This window comes from Mesoplodon bidens, assembly GCF_964165515.1.
Source record: "Mesoplodon bidens genome assembly, chromosome: 3".
NCBI lineage: Eukaryota > Metazoa > Chordata > Mammalia > Artiodactyla > Ziphiidae > Mesoplodon > Mesoplodon bidens.
In genome coordinates this window covers 19076241-19094790 of record NC_138178.1, presented here as the reverse complement: position 1 = coordinate 19094790, position 18550 = coordinate 19076241, and the positions used below count along the sequence as shown (strand labels likewise).

Genomic DNA, 18550 nt, shown 5'->3' with positions numbered 1-18550 from the left:
TTCTGGAACCAGGGGCCAGTTTCATGGAAGACAACTTTTCCATGGATGGGGGTGTATGGGGGTTGTCAGGATGGTTCAGGCGGTAATGCGAGCGATGGGGGGCGATGGTGGGGGCGGCAGGTGAAGCTTTGCTGGCTCGTCCACCGCTCACCTCCTGCTGTGCGGCCCGGTTCCTAACAGGTTGCGGACAGGTACCGGTAACACTGTTACTGAGGCACTGGGGGTGGGATCTGCCCTTGCGGTTTTCCACGCACACCCTCACGCAGGCCACCGTGTTATTTTTAGACACTTTGTGAATTATACGGCCCTTCGCCCCTCTGTTACTTTCCCCTTATTTCACAAGCATGCCTTTATGTAGAGTAGAAAAACTTCAAATACAGTAGTTTGTCTCAGGGCGCCCTCTAGCGATGATACCAAAGATCATAATCAAGAAAGTAAATTTACCAAATGCTAAAATGTGATGCTTTGCGTTTAAGCTGTAATCTTCCAAAAAATAATTAAACTCGTTAATATTTCTATTTACCGAAATTTCAACAAGAAATTTTATCTAAATTACAAAGTTTCAAAAACACTTAGCTTAAAGACTAAATCAGGTTAACTATTGGGTTGGCCAAAAAGTTCGTTTGGGTTTTTCCAGTAACATCTTACGGGAAGACACAAATGAACTTTTTGGCCAACCCAATATATGAAAATATAAAAAATAAAGTTATGTAAAACCAACAAAAAGGTGGGGAGATGCAAACTGGACTAACATTTTAAAGGTGACTTCACTTACTAACATCATTTTCCAAAGTTATACTATCTAGTTAGCTTTCACTTCCTACTAATCTCATGAACCTGGCTCAATAAAAATTATGCTTTAGAGGCAAATTAATGAGCTAAATTTAAATTTATTTTCTATGATTCTATGTTTTGACTTACTTGTTTAGTTTATTTGCCAATGACTTTCTAACTTTTAGTTCTTCGAGGTAGAGTTGCTTATATTTTTCCAACTCTGCTTTAGTAGAATCTTCTTGAAAAGTTTTCATTTTGGAGAGTTCAGATTCCAGATCTTTAATTCTGAGTTCCATTTGACTTCTTATTGAAGCATTATTATTCTCTCTTAACTGCTCTAAGTTTTCTTGAGATGCTGCTTGTGTCTAAAGTAAAATAAAAACATACATGTTTAAAATAATTATAACCTGAATAATTATAGTATATTTGTTCCCTTTAGTTTTGTGTCAATGATTCAGAGAGCAATTTTAAATGTGAAAAAAAAAGCTGAACTTTAAAAATATTTATCATCAATGTAAACTGAGTTAAATCTTAATTATAAAATTAAAGTTGGATCATTCTTATATTCATACTCATGTAATCTGATAATTCAAAGAATAATAGGATCAATTTAAAAATTTTTAAATTGAACAATACAGCTAAGAATAATCCAAGAGTATAGTACAATTTGTAAATCATAATATTTTCTTTTCATCCTAATAGTTTTGTTTTATGCCAGTTGGTCTTAAAAATAAAATGATTCTTTAGTGAGAAATGTTCTGAAAGATCAATTTAGTGAGAATAACGATGGAAACTGAAATATTTAAAGGGAGAAACAAATGCCACCTTCCTTCCAGAAATTTACAAAACAAACTGCTATAAGGGAAGTAGAAGAAACACATAAAATGTATACATCCGAAATGTAATTTATAGTGAAGTGAATTAAAGCACATTACAGATCAAAAAATTAACCTGTAAAAATAGGTTGACTTCTTTTAATTTTTCTATTATATCCTGTCTTGCTCTTTCTTCAACCTCCCGTTTATACTGCTCTACTTGACTGTGTTCTATCATATTCATTTCTATATGACTTCTGAGGTTCACTACTTCTTGTTCCAACTTCTTTTTATTCTTCTCTAGTTTTTCACATTTCTTTTGCATTACTTTTATAGATAATAACTCCTGTTGAAGAACTTGATTTTTTGTACCCAGATGTAGACATTTTGAAGATGCAGTTTCCAGTTCTGCTGTAAGGTCATCAATCTGCATGAATAAAATAAAATCGCTTGGTAATTAGGGACGTAGACTGAGAATAGCCTAACTCAAAACCAGTATCAACTTTTAAAATAAATTCAGTTACAATAAAATGGTGTCTATATTGTAGCATATAGGACCTTGAATTACTAAGAAAATGAAGAAAAAAGTTCAAACCACCAAGAGCCACAAATATATATCCTTCACTGTCATCATTGTTACACAAAATTTGCATTTGATTTTATACTTTTATTCTTCTATTGTTTCATGCCTTTCCTCCATAAAATGACTATAAGTCACCTCCTAGTAGAAAGCCTCTTACTCCTTCCCCACCCCCATCTTAACCCTCCATGATTTTTAAAGTTTTAGGGATATCATATTGAGTTATTTAGGGCTGATTAATAAATGCCTCCCAAAATAAGACTCTGAAAATCAGACTCTAATGAGTCTTGTAAATATGGCTTCTAATGCCATAAGCCTTTTTTCTGAACTACAAATATTTTATGCTAATTTGAATTGCATTCCAAGGAGAAATGCTTTGCAGGGTTAAGGAGAAATCACATCTCCCCGTGTAATAGTTTAGCGAGATGATCCGTACATTTTTCTGAACAAAAAAATGCCATTAATTCTTGTAATGCTTTGTTACTTTCCACAGAATAAGAGAACATACTAAACAAAACAAACAAAAAAACTTGCTGGAATTTCAATGACACTGAGTTGGGAAGAACTACTTCCCGTTAGACAGAATGATTATTTGGTCAGACAAGGCAAGTGGATGTGGTAGTTTAAAAACATGTCTACATGTTTTTAAACTGGTGGCGCAGTGGTTGAGAGTCCGCCTGCCGATGCAGGGGACATGGGCTCGTGCCCCGGTCCGGGAAGATCCCACATGCCGCCGCGGAGCGGCTGGGCCCGTGAGCCATGGCCGCTGAGCCTGCGTGTCCAGAGCCTGTGCTCCGCAACGGGAGAGGCCACAACAGTGAGAGGCCCGCGTACCACAAAAAAAAAGGAAAAAAAAACATGTCTACAAATTCTTTGACACTTATCTCACGAAATTCTCAGGGCTTCGCAAGACTGTTAATGGAAGCCTGACAGCCCTTGAAGAGGCTGAAGGTGGCAGCTTCTAGGCAAGGGAAGAAAATGACACTGCAACCTGGAGGAAGGGGGACTCTAGCTACAAAGCAGCTGAAAGTAAAATTGATGAGAGGGATAAGCTAAAATAAAAGACTATTAAATATAAAGGATCCAGGACTCATTGGGTTCAAATATCTCTATCCCATTTACAGCATCTCCACATGCCCAAATAATGCTAAAACAGAGAAATAGCTTCTGGGCTAAGATCAGATTTAGGGTGCTGCCAGGAAAACATGGTCTAAAGATGAAGCCAAGACTGTAGAACCCTTTATTAACACCCTGGAAAGACTTAAGTTGGTGCCTCAAATTCCTGTAAGGATCTTTACAAAGCATAAGAATTTTAAAGGCATCATCCTACAAAGTTTCCCATCCTACCATCCTACAACAGCTTCACAAGAAGCCCAAGGGGAAGAGCTTATCTCAAAAAGATTTGGGAGGGTAGCTTTTTCAATGTCATGAACCCCAATAAAATTCACAGGACATTCAAAGCTTTAAAGAGAACTGTGGTAGCAAAAACATTGCTTGCTAGCTTGGATTAACAGAGACCAAGACAGTGCAAAATGAGAAGAGGCCTCTGGGATTTTCTTAGAAGTTCTGTAAGTCCCCCTTCCTCCAGGTTTCAGTGTCATTTTCTTCCCTTGCTGGCTTGAGAAACACTACTCAGCTTCAAACACAGGTCATTTCTTATGAAAAGGACAGAACAAAGAGCTCAGAGGGTACAGCAAAGGAGAATCACTTCCATGGTCGGGACTAAGTCCTAATCACAGAGCTGGCAGCAGATATCGGGCTGTGTTTCAGAACTGCTATGGACCAGGATGTTTTCCATTTTCCATTTCTGAAGGGGAGAGTCTTTAGCAGTTTAACAGAATGTTGGGTATGTGGGTGGCAGAAAATTTGTCCCTTTAGTTCTCAAGTCTTAGTACTAAGAGGATTGGTACTCAAGGGGCTATACTCTAGAAACCACACCCAGAAGCCTCATCCCCATCTGTACCTGGTGAAAGATGGTAAGATCCTGGACTCAAGCCTGAGCCTGACACCATAACAATTGAGACTTGTGGGGGAACTGAGTAGGGATAAGTGTATTCTTCATGTGGAAGGAATATAAAAATTGTGGCCAGTGGGTAGATTATGCTGGTTTTTAAATGTATCCATAAGTTTTTTAAAAAAATTATCCCATAAAAAAAGGTAGACTATGGGCCAAGCATAAGTGACTTATTCCTAATGAACAGAATATGGTGAAAGAGATGCTGTGTGAATTGCAAGGTGAGGTTAGACAAGGCAACACAGCTTCTGCCTGGCTCTTAACCTTGGAACCCAGCCCCATGTTGTGAGGAAGCTCAGGCCACAAAGAGAGCCTAGGTGTTCAGGGTAGGTGTTCCAACTGAGGGGAAGAGAGGCCAGCTGTCCTGGCTATGCTTTTCCTAAGTATAGATTGTGAACAAAATAAACATTGCTTATTTCAGCTACTAAACTTTGAGGAGATTTTTAGGAAAAAACAGATAGAAAAGTGGATAAAAAAAAGAGATAATAAGAAACATAACTTAGACACAGTACAAATTGGTTTCCTATAAACTGGAATCGAATAAATGTTGAGATTAATTTAAAATGACAAACAGTGCTGATGAGAAGAAGGAGATAACTAGAAGAAAGACCTAAGAACTATTCAGGAGGAAGTTTTTGGCAGGTTCCCTTCACTTACAATTTCTTACAAATAGGCAGGTATGCCTCTTCAGAATTTCCCCTCAAGTTTGAAGATAAGGAAGATTGGTAAGCAAGGAGACATATGAAGTATAATAGTTGAAAAACAACTAGAAATCGTCAGTTTAATTACCAAAATCAGACTTTTTTAGCTCATCTCAATTAACTGAAATTCTAAGGGATAGGCAACTTTGAATATTTATTAATCTAGGACTCAATCTTCATTGTCCATTCCTCAGAGAGGAAATAAAACATCATGGAAGCATTTTTAATCTTCTCAGTAGTAAAACAAATGGAACGTCCTTTGGCAGTATATAATTAAATACAATTTTTCCTTTACCTTACTTAAAGCTTGTTTGTAAGGGAAGGTAGGATATCTCATTTTTACATTGTACCACAGTGCTTCTCTATATCATACAAACTGACTTTGAAATTTTGAAATTCAAATTACTAACCTATTATTTGTCCCAGATAAATTATTACCTTTTAAAAATTTTTTTATTTTATTTATTTTATTTATTTTTGGCTGTGTTGGGTCTTCGTTGCTGTGCACAGGCTTTCTCTAGTTGCAGCGAGCAGGGGCTACTCTTTGTTGAGGTGCACAGGCTTCTCATTACGGTGGCTTCTCTTGTTGTGGAACATGGGCTCTAGGCACATGGGCTTCAGTAGTTGTGGCACACAGGTTCCACAGCTGTGGCTTGCGGGCTCTAGAGTGAAGGCTCAATAGTTGTGGCGCATGGGCTTAGTTGCTCCATGGCATGTGGGATCTTCCCAGACCTGGGCTTGAACCATTGTCCCCTGCATTGGCAAGCAGATTCTTAACCACTGCACCACCAGGGAAGCCCTACCTGGTTTTTAACAGCTACACTCTTAAAAATTTTTCTTTGGACGGGATGAAATAGTTAGTCTATTCATTATGTGTTAAGCTATAAAGTACAGCTATGCATCTCTTTCTTTTTTAATAAAAGAAGGTAGATACAGGGAACTGTGGTTTCTGAGAATGCAGGATCTATGTCAAGAACAAGATCAGCACGAGTGTTACACACAAGAACCACATCAAAAGATGATTTAATTGTGAATTGCAACATGATGGCTTAGAGAGACTTCCAACGAGGAAAGCTGACAGCCCAGACTTAATCTTCTCCTAGATGGTGAAACCTATGGATGAGTCTATGAATTATAATGAGCTAAACATAATGAAGCAGATAGCAGACGAAGTCAGCAGATCTCGTGACCAAGATTTGATGGAAACTGGAGTGAAGTGGGAGGCACTGGGTGAGAGACTAAAGGTCTGAATGGAGGGAGAAAAAAAGGAATGGACTTTACCTTTGTAAACCTACTTCCCATTGTGTCATGGGGTCAGTGAGGCATAAGCTGGCCACAGGCTCCTTCAAGAGGCAAAAAACCTCCATGGAAGTAGAGTTAAAGACATTCCACTACACTGACTTTTTACTATTACATAAAACAACTGGTAAGATGCAAGATGACTAAGAAAGAATTCTCATAAAATCTGACTTGGTACTGGCATAGGACAGACATATAGATCAATGCGTTACCATTGAGGATCTAAAAGGAAAGCCCCACATTTACGGCCAACTGATTGTAAGAGTGCCAAATAATTGAATGAGACAAGAATAGTCTTTTTAACAAATGGTACTGGGACAACAGAATATCCACATACAAAAGAATAAAATTAGACCTCTACCTCATACCATATGTAGAAATTAAGTCAGTATGCAAGAGCTAAAACTACAAAATTCTTAGAAGAAAACACAGGTGTTTATCTTCATGACTGGATTTGGCAATTCTTAGATATGACACCAAAAGACAAAAATCGACTAACTGAACTTCATCAATATTAAAGACTTCCGTGTTTTGAAGGACACCATCAAGAAGGGGAAAGGGCAAGCTCCTGAATGAGAGAAAATACTTGAAAATCCTATATCCGATCGAAGATTTGTATCTAGGATACAAAAAGAACTCTTACAATTCAATAATAAAAAGACAATCCAACTTAAAAATGGGCAAAAAGTTGAATAGACAGTTCTTCAAAGAAGATACACAGATAGACAATAAGCACATGAAAAGTGCCTCAACATTATTAGTCAACAGCAAAATGCAAATCAAAACCACAATGAGATGCCACTTCACACCTACTAGGATGGCTATAATCAGAAAGACAGGTAATGACAAGTGTTGGTGGGCATGTAGAGAAACTGGAATGCTTACACACTTTGGATAAAAATGTAAAATGGTGCAGCCACTCTGGAAAACAGTACGGCAGTTCCTCAAAAGTTTAAACAGAGTTACCATATGATACAGCAATTCCATTCATAAGTATATTCCAAAAAGAAATGAAAAAAATATGTTCACACCGAAACTTGGACATGAATGTTCATAGCAGCATTATTAACAATAGCCAAAAAAGTGGAAACAACCCAAAGGTCCATCAACTGATGAATGGATAAATAAAATGTGGTATGTCCATACAAATGAATAATATTCAGCAATAAAAAGAAATAAAGTATTGATCCACGCTACAAAACAGATGTACCTTAAAAATATTATGCTGAATGAAAGAAGGCAGCCACAAAGGACCCCATATTCTGTGATTCCACTGACATGAAATATCCAAAATAGGCAAATCTATAGAAACAGGGAGTACAGTCGTGGTACTAGGGCTGGGAATATGAGGAAGGGAAAACTGGCACAGGGTGATGGCTAAAAAGTATAGGGTTTCTTTTTAGGGTGATGAAAATGGTCTAAAATTGATTGTGGTGATAACTGTATAACTCTTTGAATATACTAAAAGTCACTGAATTGTACAGTTTAAATGAGTGAACTGCATGGTATGTTCATTATATTTCAATAAAGCTGTCACCAAAAATTATGGATGCTTTGGGGTAATGGTGTGCTGCTCAGCTTCAGATCACTAGCCATGGTTCAAGACACAAACAGTCAACAGTGTGCCCTTTTTATGGAAAAATTATATAGGAAAAAGCTGTCTTTTTTACTGGTATCAAGTCTAAAAAATTAAGAGACAAATCTATGTTTCACTGCTCAAAGAATGGAGTGATTTATATTTCCCCCAATTAAGTGACTTTTGGGTCCCAAAACTGATTAAAAATTACCTTATGTTTTAGCATATTAATCTGAATATCCATTTCACTTTGACTGGTTTTTAAATCTCCATGGAAACTAAGCTCTCCATTTTCATATTCATTTAACTTCCTTCTTGGCATTTTTAAGAGTTTCTTAAGTCTGTAGAAATGCATAGAATGAATAAGTCAAGTTCTTTAAGAGTAGATAATTAATAACTATTTAAACAGATATATGTTCTATCATATAAAATAAACTCTATAAATTATAATCCTTTCTCATCTGTTCTAATCTAATATTGTTTGAAAGCATAATAACTAAATTATAATCTTAGGTAAATAATATGAAGAAAAATTTTATGACACATGCTAAGTAAAGAGTTAATATAGTATGTGTATACATATATTATACGGTTCTTATAAGTAAGCTGTTATTAGTATCCATTTTTAGTATGTTAATATGAAATATTAACTTATTATTAAATACTAGTTATAAACCAGAGATCAGTATCCAAGCTGAAGAAGAAGAGCATATCATATATGAATATTTTGAAAAGACACAAAAAGACATTTTGGTACCTACTGACCACAGCCTCTACAAGAAGCAAAGAAATAACACGCAAAAAAACATCGACACTGGCTTCCCTGGTGGCGCAGTGGTTGAGAGTCTGCCTGCCGATGCAGGGGACACGGGTTCATGCCCCGGTCCGGGAAGATCCCACATGCCGCGGAGCGGCTGGGCCTGTGAGCCATGGCCGCTGAGCCTGCGCGTCTGGAGCCTGTGCTCCACAATGGGAGAGGCCACAGCAGTGAGAGGCCCACGTACCGCAAAAAACAAAAACAAAAACAAAAACAAAAAACATCGACACTCACTCAAAATAGAAAAAGAAACAAGAAAGAAAAATCTTTGGAGTCTGAGTTGACGGAGAATAAAACCAGGCTGAGCTTCATGAAAAAGGAAATCAGCAGAGAGAGAATGTGTACCAGTCTCTTCAAGCTGTTTTAAGAGATCTAGAAATCTTGCCCAGCACAATGTTAACAAAATGCCAAGCAATGTAGAGAAAATTAAATGAGAGAAAAATACTAATGAGAATCAGGGAAGAACCATAAGTACAATACCAAAATCCACAGATGCTCAAGTCCTCCTAAGCACATACTCCTGTATACTTTAAATCATCTCTAGATCACTTATAATACCTAATACAAGGTAAATGCTATGTAAATAGTTATAAATACAATGTAAATAAATTCTATGGAAATAGTTGCCACCTGAGGCCAATCCAAGTTTTGCTTTGGGGAACTTTCTGGAATTTTTTTCCCACTGAATACCTTCAATCTGAGGTTGGTTGAATCTGCGGATGCTGAGGGCTAACTGTGCTCAGCAAATAACCAGAAAGGGAGCCATGTGGAGGCATCACAGACATTGGGAAACACTCTATTTTTTTTTTTTTAATCTGAGTGGTCAAAACATGATCATTAATTTTATTATTCTTTAAGTCATACATACGTTTTTCTATGTATATTTTAGAACTAAACTTTTAGAGCAGAAAGAAAATATAAGCAAAATCAAGATAGTTTTTGATGTTGTTAAACAGTGACACAAATAGGTTTTTAGATATTAAAATACTTGAACGCTGAAGGGGAAAAACACAACTAAAAGGAGGCAGGATTACCCAAAAAGAGCAAAGATATCTTGCAGACATAAAAATTCAAGGTCGATGATGAAGAGCAGAGTGACATTACTATATGCAAGGCACACTATTGTTATTGTTTTAGAAATCGTTAAAAAGGAACTGTAATACTGGGGTACTCAAAACAGTTTCAGATTGTGCTGTGAGTTTCTAAAGTAAACTTTTAAATAGGATGGATGATTTGTTTAAGTATGAATATACACATCTAAAATGAATTTGTATCTAAGGTTTTAATAAAACAAAATTATAGTTAAATCAATTAAGTGTTGAAATTATCAGAAATATTAAAATCTTACCCAGTAATCTCTTTTTCTAATTCACTATTTTTCTTCATTTCTTGATCCAAACTATATTCCAGAGACTGTTTTAACTCAATATATTCCTTTAATTGCTCCTTTTCACCCTCAAAAAAAAATTTTTTAATTATTTTTTAAAACCTAGAGACTTACTCTTCTTTCTTAAAAATATTACTTCTCATGAGTTCATGAGTAATATACGTTTATAGTGAAACACAGTTTATAAACCTGATGCCAATAAGGACAGATTTCAAAAATAATGACTTTTCTTGAAACAGCTTATATTGATTTTTCATTTTCATCATTTTTCTAGAATTTAAATTGCCAAAATTTATTTGTTAAAAACAGACATTTTGGGCCTCCCTGGTGGCGCAGTGGTTGAGAGTCCGCCTGCCAATGCAGGGGATACGGGTTCGTGCCCCGGTCTGGGAGGATCCCATATGCCGCGGAGCGGCTGGGCCCGTGAGCCATGGCTGCTGGGCCTGCGCATCCGGAGCCTGTGCTCCGCAACGGGAGAGGCCACAACAGTGAGAGGCCCGCATACCGCAAAAAGAAAAAAAAAAAACAAAAAAAAAACAGACATTTTGGGACTTCCCTGGTGGCATGGTGGATAAGACTCCGTGCTCCCAATGCAGGGGGCCTGGGTTCAATCCTTAGTTAGAGAACTAGATCCCACATGCAGGCCGCAACAAAGAGGTTGCATGCCACAACTAAGGAGCACACCTGCTGCAACTGGGGAGCCCGCATGCTGCAACCAAGACTTGGAGCAACCAAATAATAACAATAATAATAAATAAGTAAATAAATAACCCAGAGATTTTTACACGTTAATGAAATTTTTTTAAAGAGTGGTTATATTTACGTTTTAGTTTCTAAAGATGCCCTAGAAACATTTTCATCAATGGTTTAAGATATTCCAGGTTTTGTTAAATCACATCTTACTAATATAATCTTTGAAAAATTCCCACACAAGATAAAGCCTTTCATTCTCTGTAAGCATTCTTCCATAGGTTTCAATTTCTCCATTTCTATTAACCATTCTTCTCTTTAAATAAAGTTTAAGTCTTCTATACACTAAATAAAAATGTAACTTCGGGCTTCTCTGGTGGCGCAGTGGTTGAGAGTCCGCCTACTGATGCACGGGACACGGGTTCGTGCCCCGGTATGGGAAGATCCAACATGCCTTGGAGCGGCTGGGCCCGTGAGCCATGGCCACTGAGCCTGTGCGACCGGAGCCTGTGCTCTGCAACGGGAGAGGCCGCAACAGTGAGAGGCCCGCGTACGGCCAAAAAAAAAAAAAAAAAAAGTAACTTCTTCTTGATTCTTGTAGCTTTTTCTCTCATCCTTTTTCTCCCTCACCCCTGCTACTGGACTCTTACATTCTTTTTTTAAATTAATTAATTAATTTTATTTATTTATTTTTGGCTGTGTTGGGTCTTTGTTGCTGCGTGCGGGCTTTCTCTAGTTGTGGTGAGCAGGGGCTACTCTTCGTTGTGGTGCGTGGGCTTCTCATTGCAGTGACGTCTCTTGTTGCAGAGCATGAGCTCTAGGCACATGGGCTCAGTAGTTGTGGCTTGCGGGCTCTAGAGCACAGGCTCAGTAGTTGTGGCGCACAGGCTTAGTTGCTCTGCGGCATGTGGGATCTTCCCGGACCAAGGCTCGAACCCGTGTCCCCTGCATTGGCAGGTGGATTCTTAACCACTGCGCTACTAGGGAAGCCCTGAACTCTTACATTCTTTAACGCATGGTCTCATCCATAATTCATCTTTCATCACTTATTCTCTTCTTTTACACTAAATTGACTTTCAATCTTGTAACTCCACTAAAAGTTTTAAGGGTCATCAAGAACCGTTTCTTCTTCAGTCCTTACCCTGCTTCACTTCTCAGCAGCAACCGCGAACATGACCACACTCTGCCTCTGCTCCTCTGAGCCCACCTCAGTCTGAATGACAGTAACCCTTGATGTTCAGTCCTTGACCCTTTCTAATCCTCTTTCTAAATTCTCTCAGGGCTCCTTACATCTCAAGGCGTCGTACCAGATTCCCTAACCTACCTTTCCAGCCTTGACCCCTTTGCTGAGATCACCTGTACTTTTCTCTCCCCCTTCTTGCTCCTCATAGACAACATCCTCAGCCACACTCATGAGCCATTACTCGGTGTGGATTATCCTTGTACAGAGCTATTCTTGGACACTTTATGTTTATTCTTATTGGTGTTACTTTGAGTGTAGTGTTATTTTCTAATCTTGGGGGGCACCCTCACCCTTAGGATGTTGACCAGCATACTTTGTCTTTATTTTCTTTTATAATGCGAAAGTTTTTCAAAAGGATCAGATTATCAATTATTTGCCCTTGGTTTCTTTTCTTTTTTTTTTTTTTGGCTGCATTGGATCTGCGTTGCTGTGTGCGGGCTTTTTCTAGTTGAGGTGAGTGGGGGCTTCTCTTCACTGTGGTGCGCGGGCTTCTCACTGCAGTGGCTTCTCTTGTTGCAGAGCACAGGCTCTAGGAATGTGGGCTGCAGTAGTTGCAGCACATGGGCTCAGTAGTTGTGGCTCGCAGGCTCTAGAGTGCAGGCTCAGTAGTTGTGGTGCATGGGCTTAGTGGCTCCCCGGCATGTGGGATCTTCCCGGACCAGGGATCAAACCCATGTCCAATGCATTGGCAGGCGGATTCCTAACCACTGCACCAGGGAAGTCCCTGCCCTTGTTTTCTTTTGAATAATTTCCTATTCCATAGAGACCTGACCTTATGGAAGTCTTCTGACACTCCTTTCAGGTGAATACTCAACTATACTGTTTGGAGTCTTGAGTCAGCTAGAGCTCTCTCTTCTTCCCAGCCCAGATTCTTCATCTCAACACTGTGCTGACCATATATCTTAACTCAGGTTGGCTCTGGCCTGGGGATTCCTGAGATGAGAACTTTAGGAGAAGCCAGGGCTACTGACTGAGTTGGTGAAAAGCTGTCTCATTAAATTTTTGATTTGTGTAGACCTTAAAGTGGCCAATAATTCTATGTCATAATCCTAACTCATTTCTATAGGAATCTACAGAAAATCCCTCATTATTTTTTTAATACGCTTAATCAGTGTGGGGTATCCTTACAAAATTTTCAATTTCTGATACCCAAATAGATTTGTTTGACAATGTAAGGGGACATCTGGCACTCTCATTCACATGAGACTCCTTTTGTCAACATATTGTATTGTCACTTGTATGAAAAGTATGCTAATACAATGTGACTAATGCATATCAAGTCTAGAAAAAATAATTTTCAATGTTTCTTTGAACACAAGAAGGGCCAGTCAATAGAATGTTCTAGTCCCCCTGACAGGTATATCTGTATAATGACACTGCATGAATCTAACTATTGTGATGGAAAGAAACGAGTTGGTAGGTGCATCTACCTCATCTCTCCAACTTAGGGTTCACAACAGAATCTTCTGATTTTTAAATCATAGGTAGCTTCCCCTACAAAGGAGAGTATAAACGGCAGGAGAATCCCTTTCTGCTTGGTAAATAGTTACACAGCTTTCACTATACACTGATAAATTGGAATCCTGGATTACACATCAGTCTTTTCTGAGACTGGCTGTTACACCTTTGAAAGGCTGATTAACTCAAGTGTCTGGGAAAAAAATTGTTCCTGAACTTGCTATGCTAGGAGCACCTGTTACTATGTAAGGCCCTGATTGAGCAGCCATTTCTAGTTTTTCACTGGCATCTCTTTTCTTTTTTTAAAGAAAAAAAGGGGACTTCCCTGGAGGTCCAGTGGTTAAGACTTTGCCTTCCAATGCAGGAAGTTGGATCCCTGGTCAGGGAGCTAAGATCCCACATGCCTCCTGGCCAAAAAACCAAAACATAAAACAGAAGCAGTATTGTATCAAATTCAATAAAGACTTTAATAATGGTCCACATCAAAAAATCTTTAAAAAATAAAGTAAAATAAAATCCAAGAAAGGAAAAAATACATTCCTTTCAGAAAAATGCTTGCATAGTGACCTAGTATTCCTTCTTGATAAAGAAAATGAACTACAACATTAAAAGTAATTCATTCTCAAAATAGCACTGGAGGGTTTAGATTACATGGGAAATTCAGAATTCTAGATCAAATCATTACTCAAATTTCTGGACTCAAACAGATATTTGTGTACCACTATTCATAGCAGCATTATTAACAATAGCCAGAAGGTGGAAAAATCACAGTGTTCATTGACAGATGAATGAATAAACAAAATGTGGTATATATAAAATATTGCTTTTGGATTGTCACAATCTTTTAAATTAAAATCTTGCTATAAAAATCAATTTTATTATTTCAGTCAACTTCCTCTATAAAGAGGAATTATGCTACTAGTAGCAAGTAGTATCAGTATAAAAATAAACTCTTTTATCAATGAGACTTTTCATATTGTCCAAAATATTCTTACATATTACTAGTAAAAACATTAAAATTCCTTTTCAGCATGACAGGAATTAAGAGATTGACTTACTGAACTTGTACTTAACAGGTTTTTCTGAAGCTCTTCAATTTTGTCCGCTTGCTTTTTGACTGTAGCTTTTAACTCGGCATTTTCAATTTCAAGCCTAAAATGCATATTTTAAAATAATTATTCTCACACATAGATTTTAAAATACCACACATTTTCTGAACAAACACCTGCAGGTTCAATTAATACGTTCTTAGAATTTTGAAAAGTAGATGATTTGGCAATTGTGCCGTTTTCTAGTTGTGTTCTGTGGATAATGTGAAAAATTTAGAAATAATGGAGAAAAATTATGCATTTCAAAATAGCTCAAAGCTGAAATGTTTACCCAGCTTCACAATGATGTATTTATTGTCATAACTGATATAATTCTCATACTATACTGCTTATCTGCTCTATACTTATACGTAAGTTATTTTCTGTACTGCTTTAAATTGTACTTTTGGATGTGATCCTGTGTCTTCTCAGCACATCTCATGGCCTCTGTACGTCGATCCTGTGCTTCTTGCAACTAAAAGGAGAAAAAACTTTTTTTAAATTACTGATAATCTAGCAAATCCGCCATCATCTGTTTTTATGTCTTTCATCTGCATATTGTTTATGGCTACTTTCCTGCTGCAACAGCAGAGTTGAGTTGCTGCAACAGACACCTTGTGAACCACAAAGCCTAAAATATTTACTATCTGGCCCTTTACAAGTTACTGACCTCTAGTACTAAACCACAACATCATTCATGCTTTAAATTATATTTTATCAAATAAATACACTAATTTATAAATTGGCCAAATGGGGAAAGACATTTATATTTTTTACTCCACGCTCTATACCAACTATAATTTTAAATATCCACATATGTGAATGACCACAGCTCTTCTAGTGATTATGAACGTTCACACTACACACTACGGTTGGTGACAACCAGATGCTTCAGGGACTAGTGTGAGAGGTAGTATCTACACAGGAGCCAGAATGCGTGGGTCTGAGTCCCAATTCCACCAGTTATTTGCTGTATGTCCTTGAGCAAATTACTTAAATTTTCTGTGTCTCAGTTTCTCCAGCCGTAAAATGAAGATAATAATAGCACTGACCTCACTGGGTTGTTGGGAAGATTAAATTGGGAGGTGGGTATACATAACGTATTTAGAAAAGTACGTGGCACATAGTAAATGCTAAGTGTTTACAATCAGAATTATTACTATTGCTGTATTTTATGTTCTAAACAATTTGATATTTTAGGCAGATGGCATGCCAACAGAAGTGGTCTCCTGTACAAGTCACACTGAAATCATTCTCCATACCATTGAAATTGGCAGTAAACAGGGAGCATGAGGACCAGAATGTATGTGCCCAGTACTTCAAAAACTTTCACTGACTCCACTAGTCCTTTTTTCCACTTATAATAATTTATAACTTACCTCCTCTCTGTACTACTCAGTGGGCAGTGATCATGGACTAATATGCAAATAGCACCTCCTGGATTGAGTGGTACATAACTTACGTGACCATCAGAGGAAGGGTTAAGTCACTGGCATGGAAATATCACCCTATTGCTAAATCAAAGTTCTGAATCAATTCACTCCCAGCAACTGTTTATGTCTAGAAAGTACTCGGATGAGAAAATTAAGGTTATGTGGTATGGATATCGGAGAAGCTATCCACAGAGCTTTACAGTTGGTGAAATGCTATAAATGTGAAAATCCCCAGTTCTGGCTGCATAATGAAGGAAGGCAAATTTAGATTTTTTTTCCAGAGTGAGGGGAAAAAAAAAAGAGCATTTAATTGAACAATTCTCCTCTATTAGATTAAGAGCTTTTAATTGTATATTTAATTGCTTAAAATACATTTTAATAAAAGATTTATTATATCAATATCTCCAAGAAAAAATGATTGGTATGGTATAAAGTACTTAATTGTATCCTAGCAACTGTTAAGCTAAAATATTTTCAATTTATGCAAGACAGGTGCCGTGCATATCAATAAATATTCCCTGTTAGACAAATTTATACTTAGACGAGATTCTCTCTCATGAAAAAAATTAAAACAGTGTAAAATTAAGGGCTAAACTGTTCTTCACAGACTAGATGACAGGGTCAATGAGAGCTAGGACAGTCAGAGAGAGAGCTTCATGGAGAAGACTGGGGGCCAGGTCTGAATAAATGGAGGATTAGGCAGGAGGAAAAGAAACTGTAAAGACAGAAAGGACAGCATGAGTAAAGGCCAAGAAAAGGTGAAATCAGCCAATTAACTCAGAGGATAAAATCCAACAGCAGGAAGATAAAAATTATGTCCACACAGTAACTTGAAAATGACTGTTCACAGCAGCATTATTAACAGCCCAAAGGTGGAAATAACCCAAAGGCCCATCAACTGATGAATGGATGAACGGCTTAGCCACATAACGTGCTGTTTGACAAGAAACAGAAATGGAAGTCCTGATATGCGCTATAACATGGATGAACCTCAAAAATGTTACGTCAAATGAGAAAAGCTAATCACAAAGGCCCATCAACTGATGAATGGATGAACGGCTTAGCCACATAACGTGCTGTTCAACAATAAACAGAAATGGAAGTACTGATATGCGCTATAACATGGATGAACCTCGAAAATGTTACGTCAAATGAGAAAAGCTAATCACAAAGGACCACATACTGTGTGATTCCATTTATATGAAATACCCAGAACAGGCACATCTACAGAGACAGAGATTAGACTGGTGGTTGCTGGGGCTGAGGGAGATGGGGGCCATGGGTGATGGCTAAGGGATGCAGGGTTTTCCTTTGGGGGTGATGGAGGTGCTCTATAATTGATGCCAAGCGCACGACTCTATGAATATACAAGGAGAGATTGAACTACACATTTTAAATGGGTGAATTATATGATATGTGAATTATCTCAATAGTTTTCTTAAAAATACAATGGCAGGACCTAGATAATTTTCTTAATTTTCTATTTTGGGTGTACATACTATACACGATCTGAGTATCTCTACGCTTTTATAATATATCTAAAATGAAAAGAAAATGAAGGCAATGCCTAACTTCAACTGGTTTGTATAATGACCTTTCTGCACAAGTTATTCTGAAATCCATGAAATAAATATACACAGATTCTATATCCATTCACGAAAGTGAAGAAGAAAAATGACAATTTTATGGAACATTCCATTAAACATTATCCTCTGATTTTATCTGGCTTGCTTCATCATGGTAGTAGAGATATCACTAAAAAATACTGTTTAATAGAAAAAAAGTCTCTCAACTTCTGTGAGGAATCATGCACAATTCTCAACTTTCCTAAGGGTAAATATTGTAAGAAAAAATATATAATGCAAATGGCACAATGAAAGTCAGAGTTTAAGAAACAAGTGCATTATAAAGATAACAAAATTGTAATAAATTTACTTGTAACGAAAATACAAAAGAAAGCCGTCCATGAAAATTAGTGTCCTAAAACACTTTATCCTATACATTAAGTATTGACACGTTAAATTTCATACATACCTGACTTGTGACTTGACGTAATTTTTTCTTTAAATCCTGTGCCTCATCTTCTAAATTAGTACGATAACGTGACGTGACCTCCAGTGAAGCCTCTGACATAGATTGCTTTTTTAGGGTATCAGCCAGTTCTTGTTGAAGTTGTCTCACAAGTGCCTAATAAGATACTCTGTCACTGATTTTATAAATTACCTTATTATTAAGTTATGTTAATAATAGATAACTCCAACCTATGTACTTTGAAAACTATCACCAGAGGCATCAATTTGTCTCCTTCTTCTTGTATGTGCACCTTCCTGCTCACTGATTTGGTTTAAGACACAGAAGGTGTTACCCTCCGGCCTTATCACTATTAAGTTACTTAGACAATGGATTCAGTCCCACTATCCACTCCCCGCCCTTCCCGATCAATTTGCTGAGCTTGAGGACCTCCTCAAGTCTCAGAAAGAAATGGGTGTGTAGGTGGGACGAGTGGTGGGAACATCTTCCCTCTTCTCTACTGGAGGCTTCGATTAACTTCAGAGATCCTCACATATTCAATCCAGTGCTCAATAGATTCCTATCTCAGAATTAAAATGAGGTCATTCCCATTTTAATTCCTAGAATTAAAATGAGACCTTCAGGGCCTCCCTCTGCCTCCTGAT

At 37.5% G+C, this 18550-nt stretch overlaps 1 protein-coding gene across 8 annotated transcripts in view; it reads right to left on the bottom strand.

Annotated features, from left to right (window-relative positions):
- Positions 1–18550, bottom strand: part of ANKRD26 (ankyrin repeat domain containing 26) — a 69543-nt gene that overhangs the window by 9106 nt on the left and 41887 nt on the right. For 6 of the 8 annotated variants that reach the window (XM_081227891.1, XM_081227895.1, XM_081227892.1 and 3 more), the window contains 7 exons: positions 17910–18062; positions 14847–14917; positions 14413–14506; positions 9925–10031; positions 7971–8100; positions 1726–2016; positions 922–1139 (listed from right to left, as the gene is read on the bottom strand). In XM_081227891.1, the coding sequence (XP_081084017.1) occupies positions 922–1139; positions 1726–2016; positions 7971–8100; positions 9925–10031; positions 14413–14506; positions 14847–14917; positions 17910–18062 (1064 nt within the window). The remainder of the gene's footprint in view (positions 1–921; positions 1140–1725; positions 2017–7970; positions 8101–9924; positions 10032–14412; positions 14507–14846; positions 14918–17909; positions 18063–18550) is intronic. The other 2 variants (XM_081227898.1, XM_081227897.1) reach the window with 2 other exon arrangements.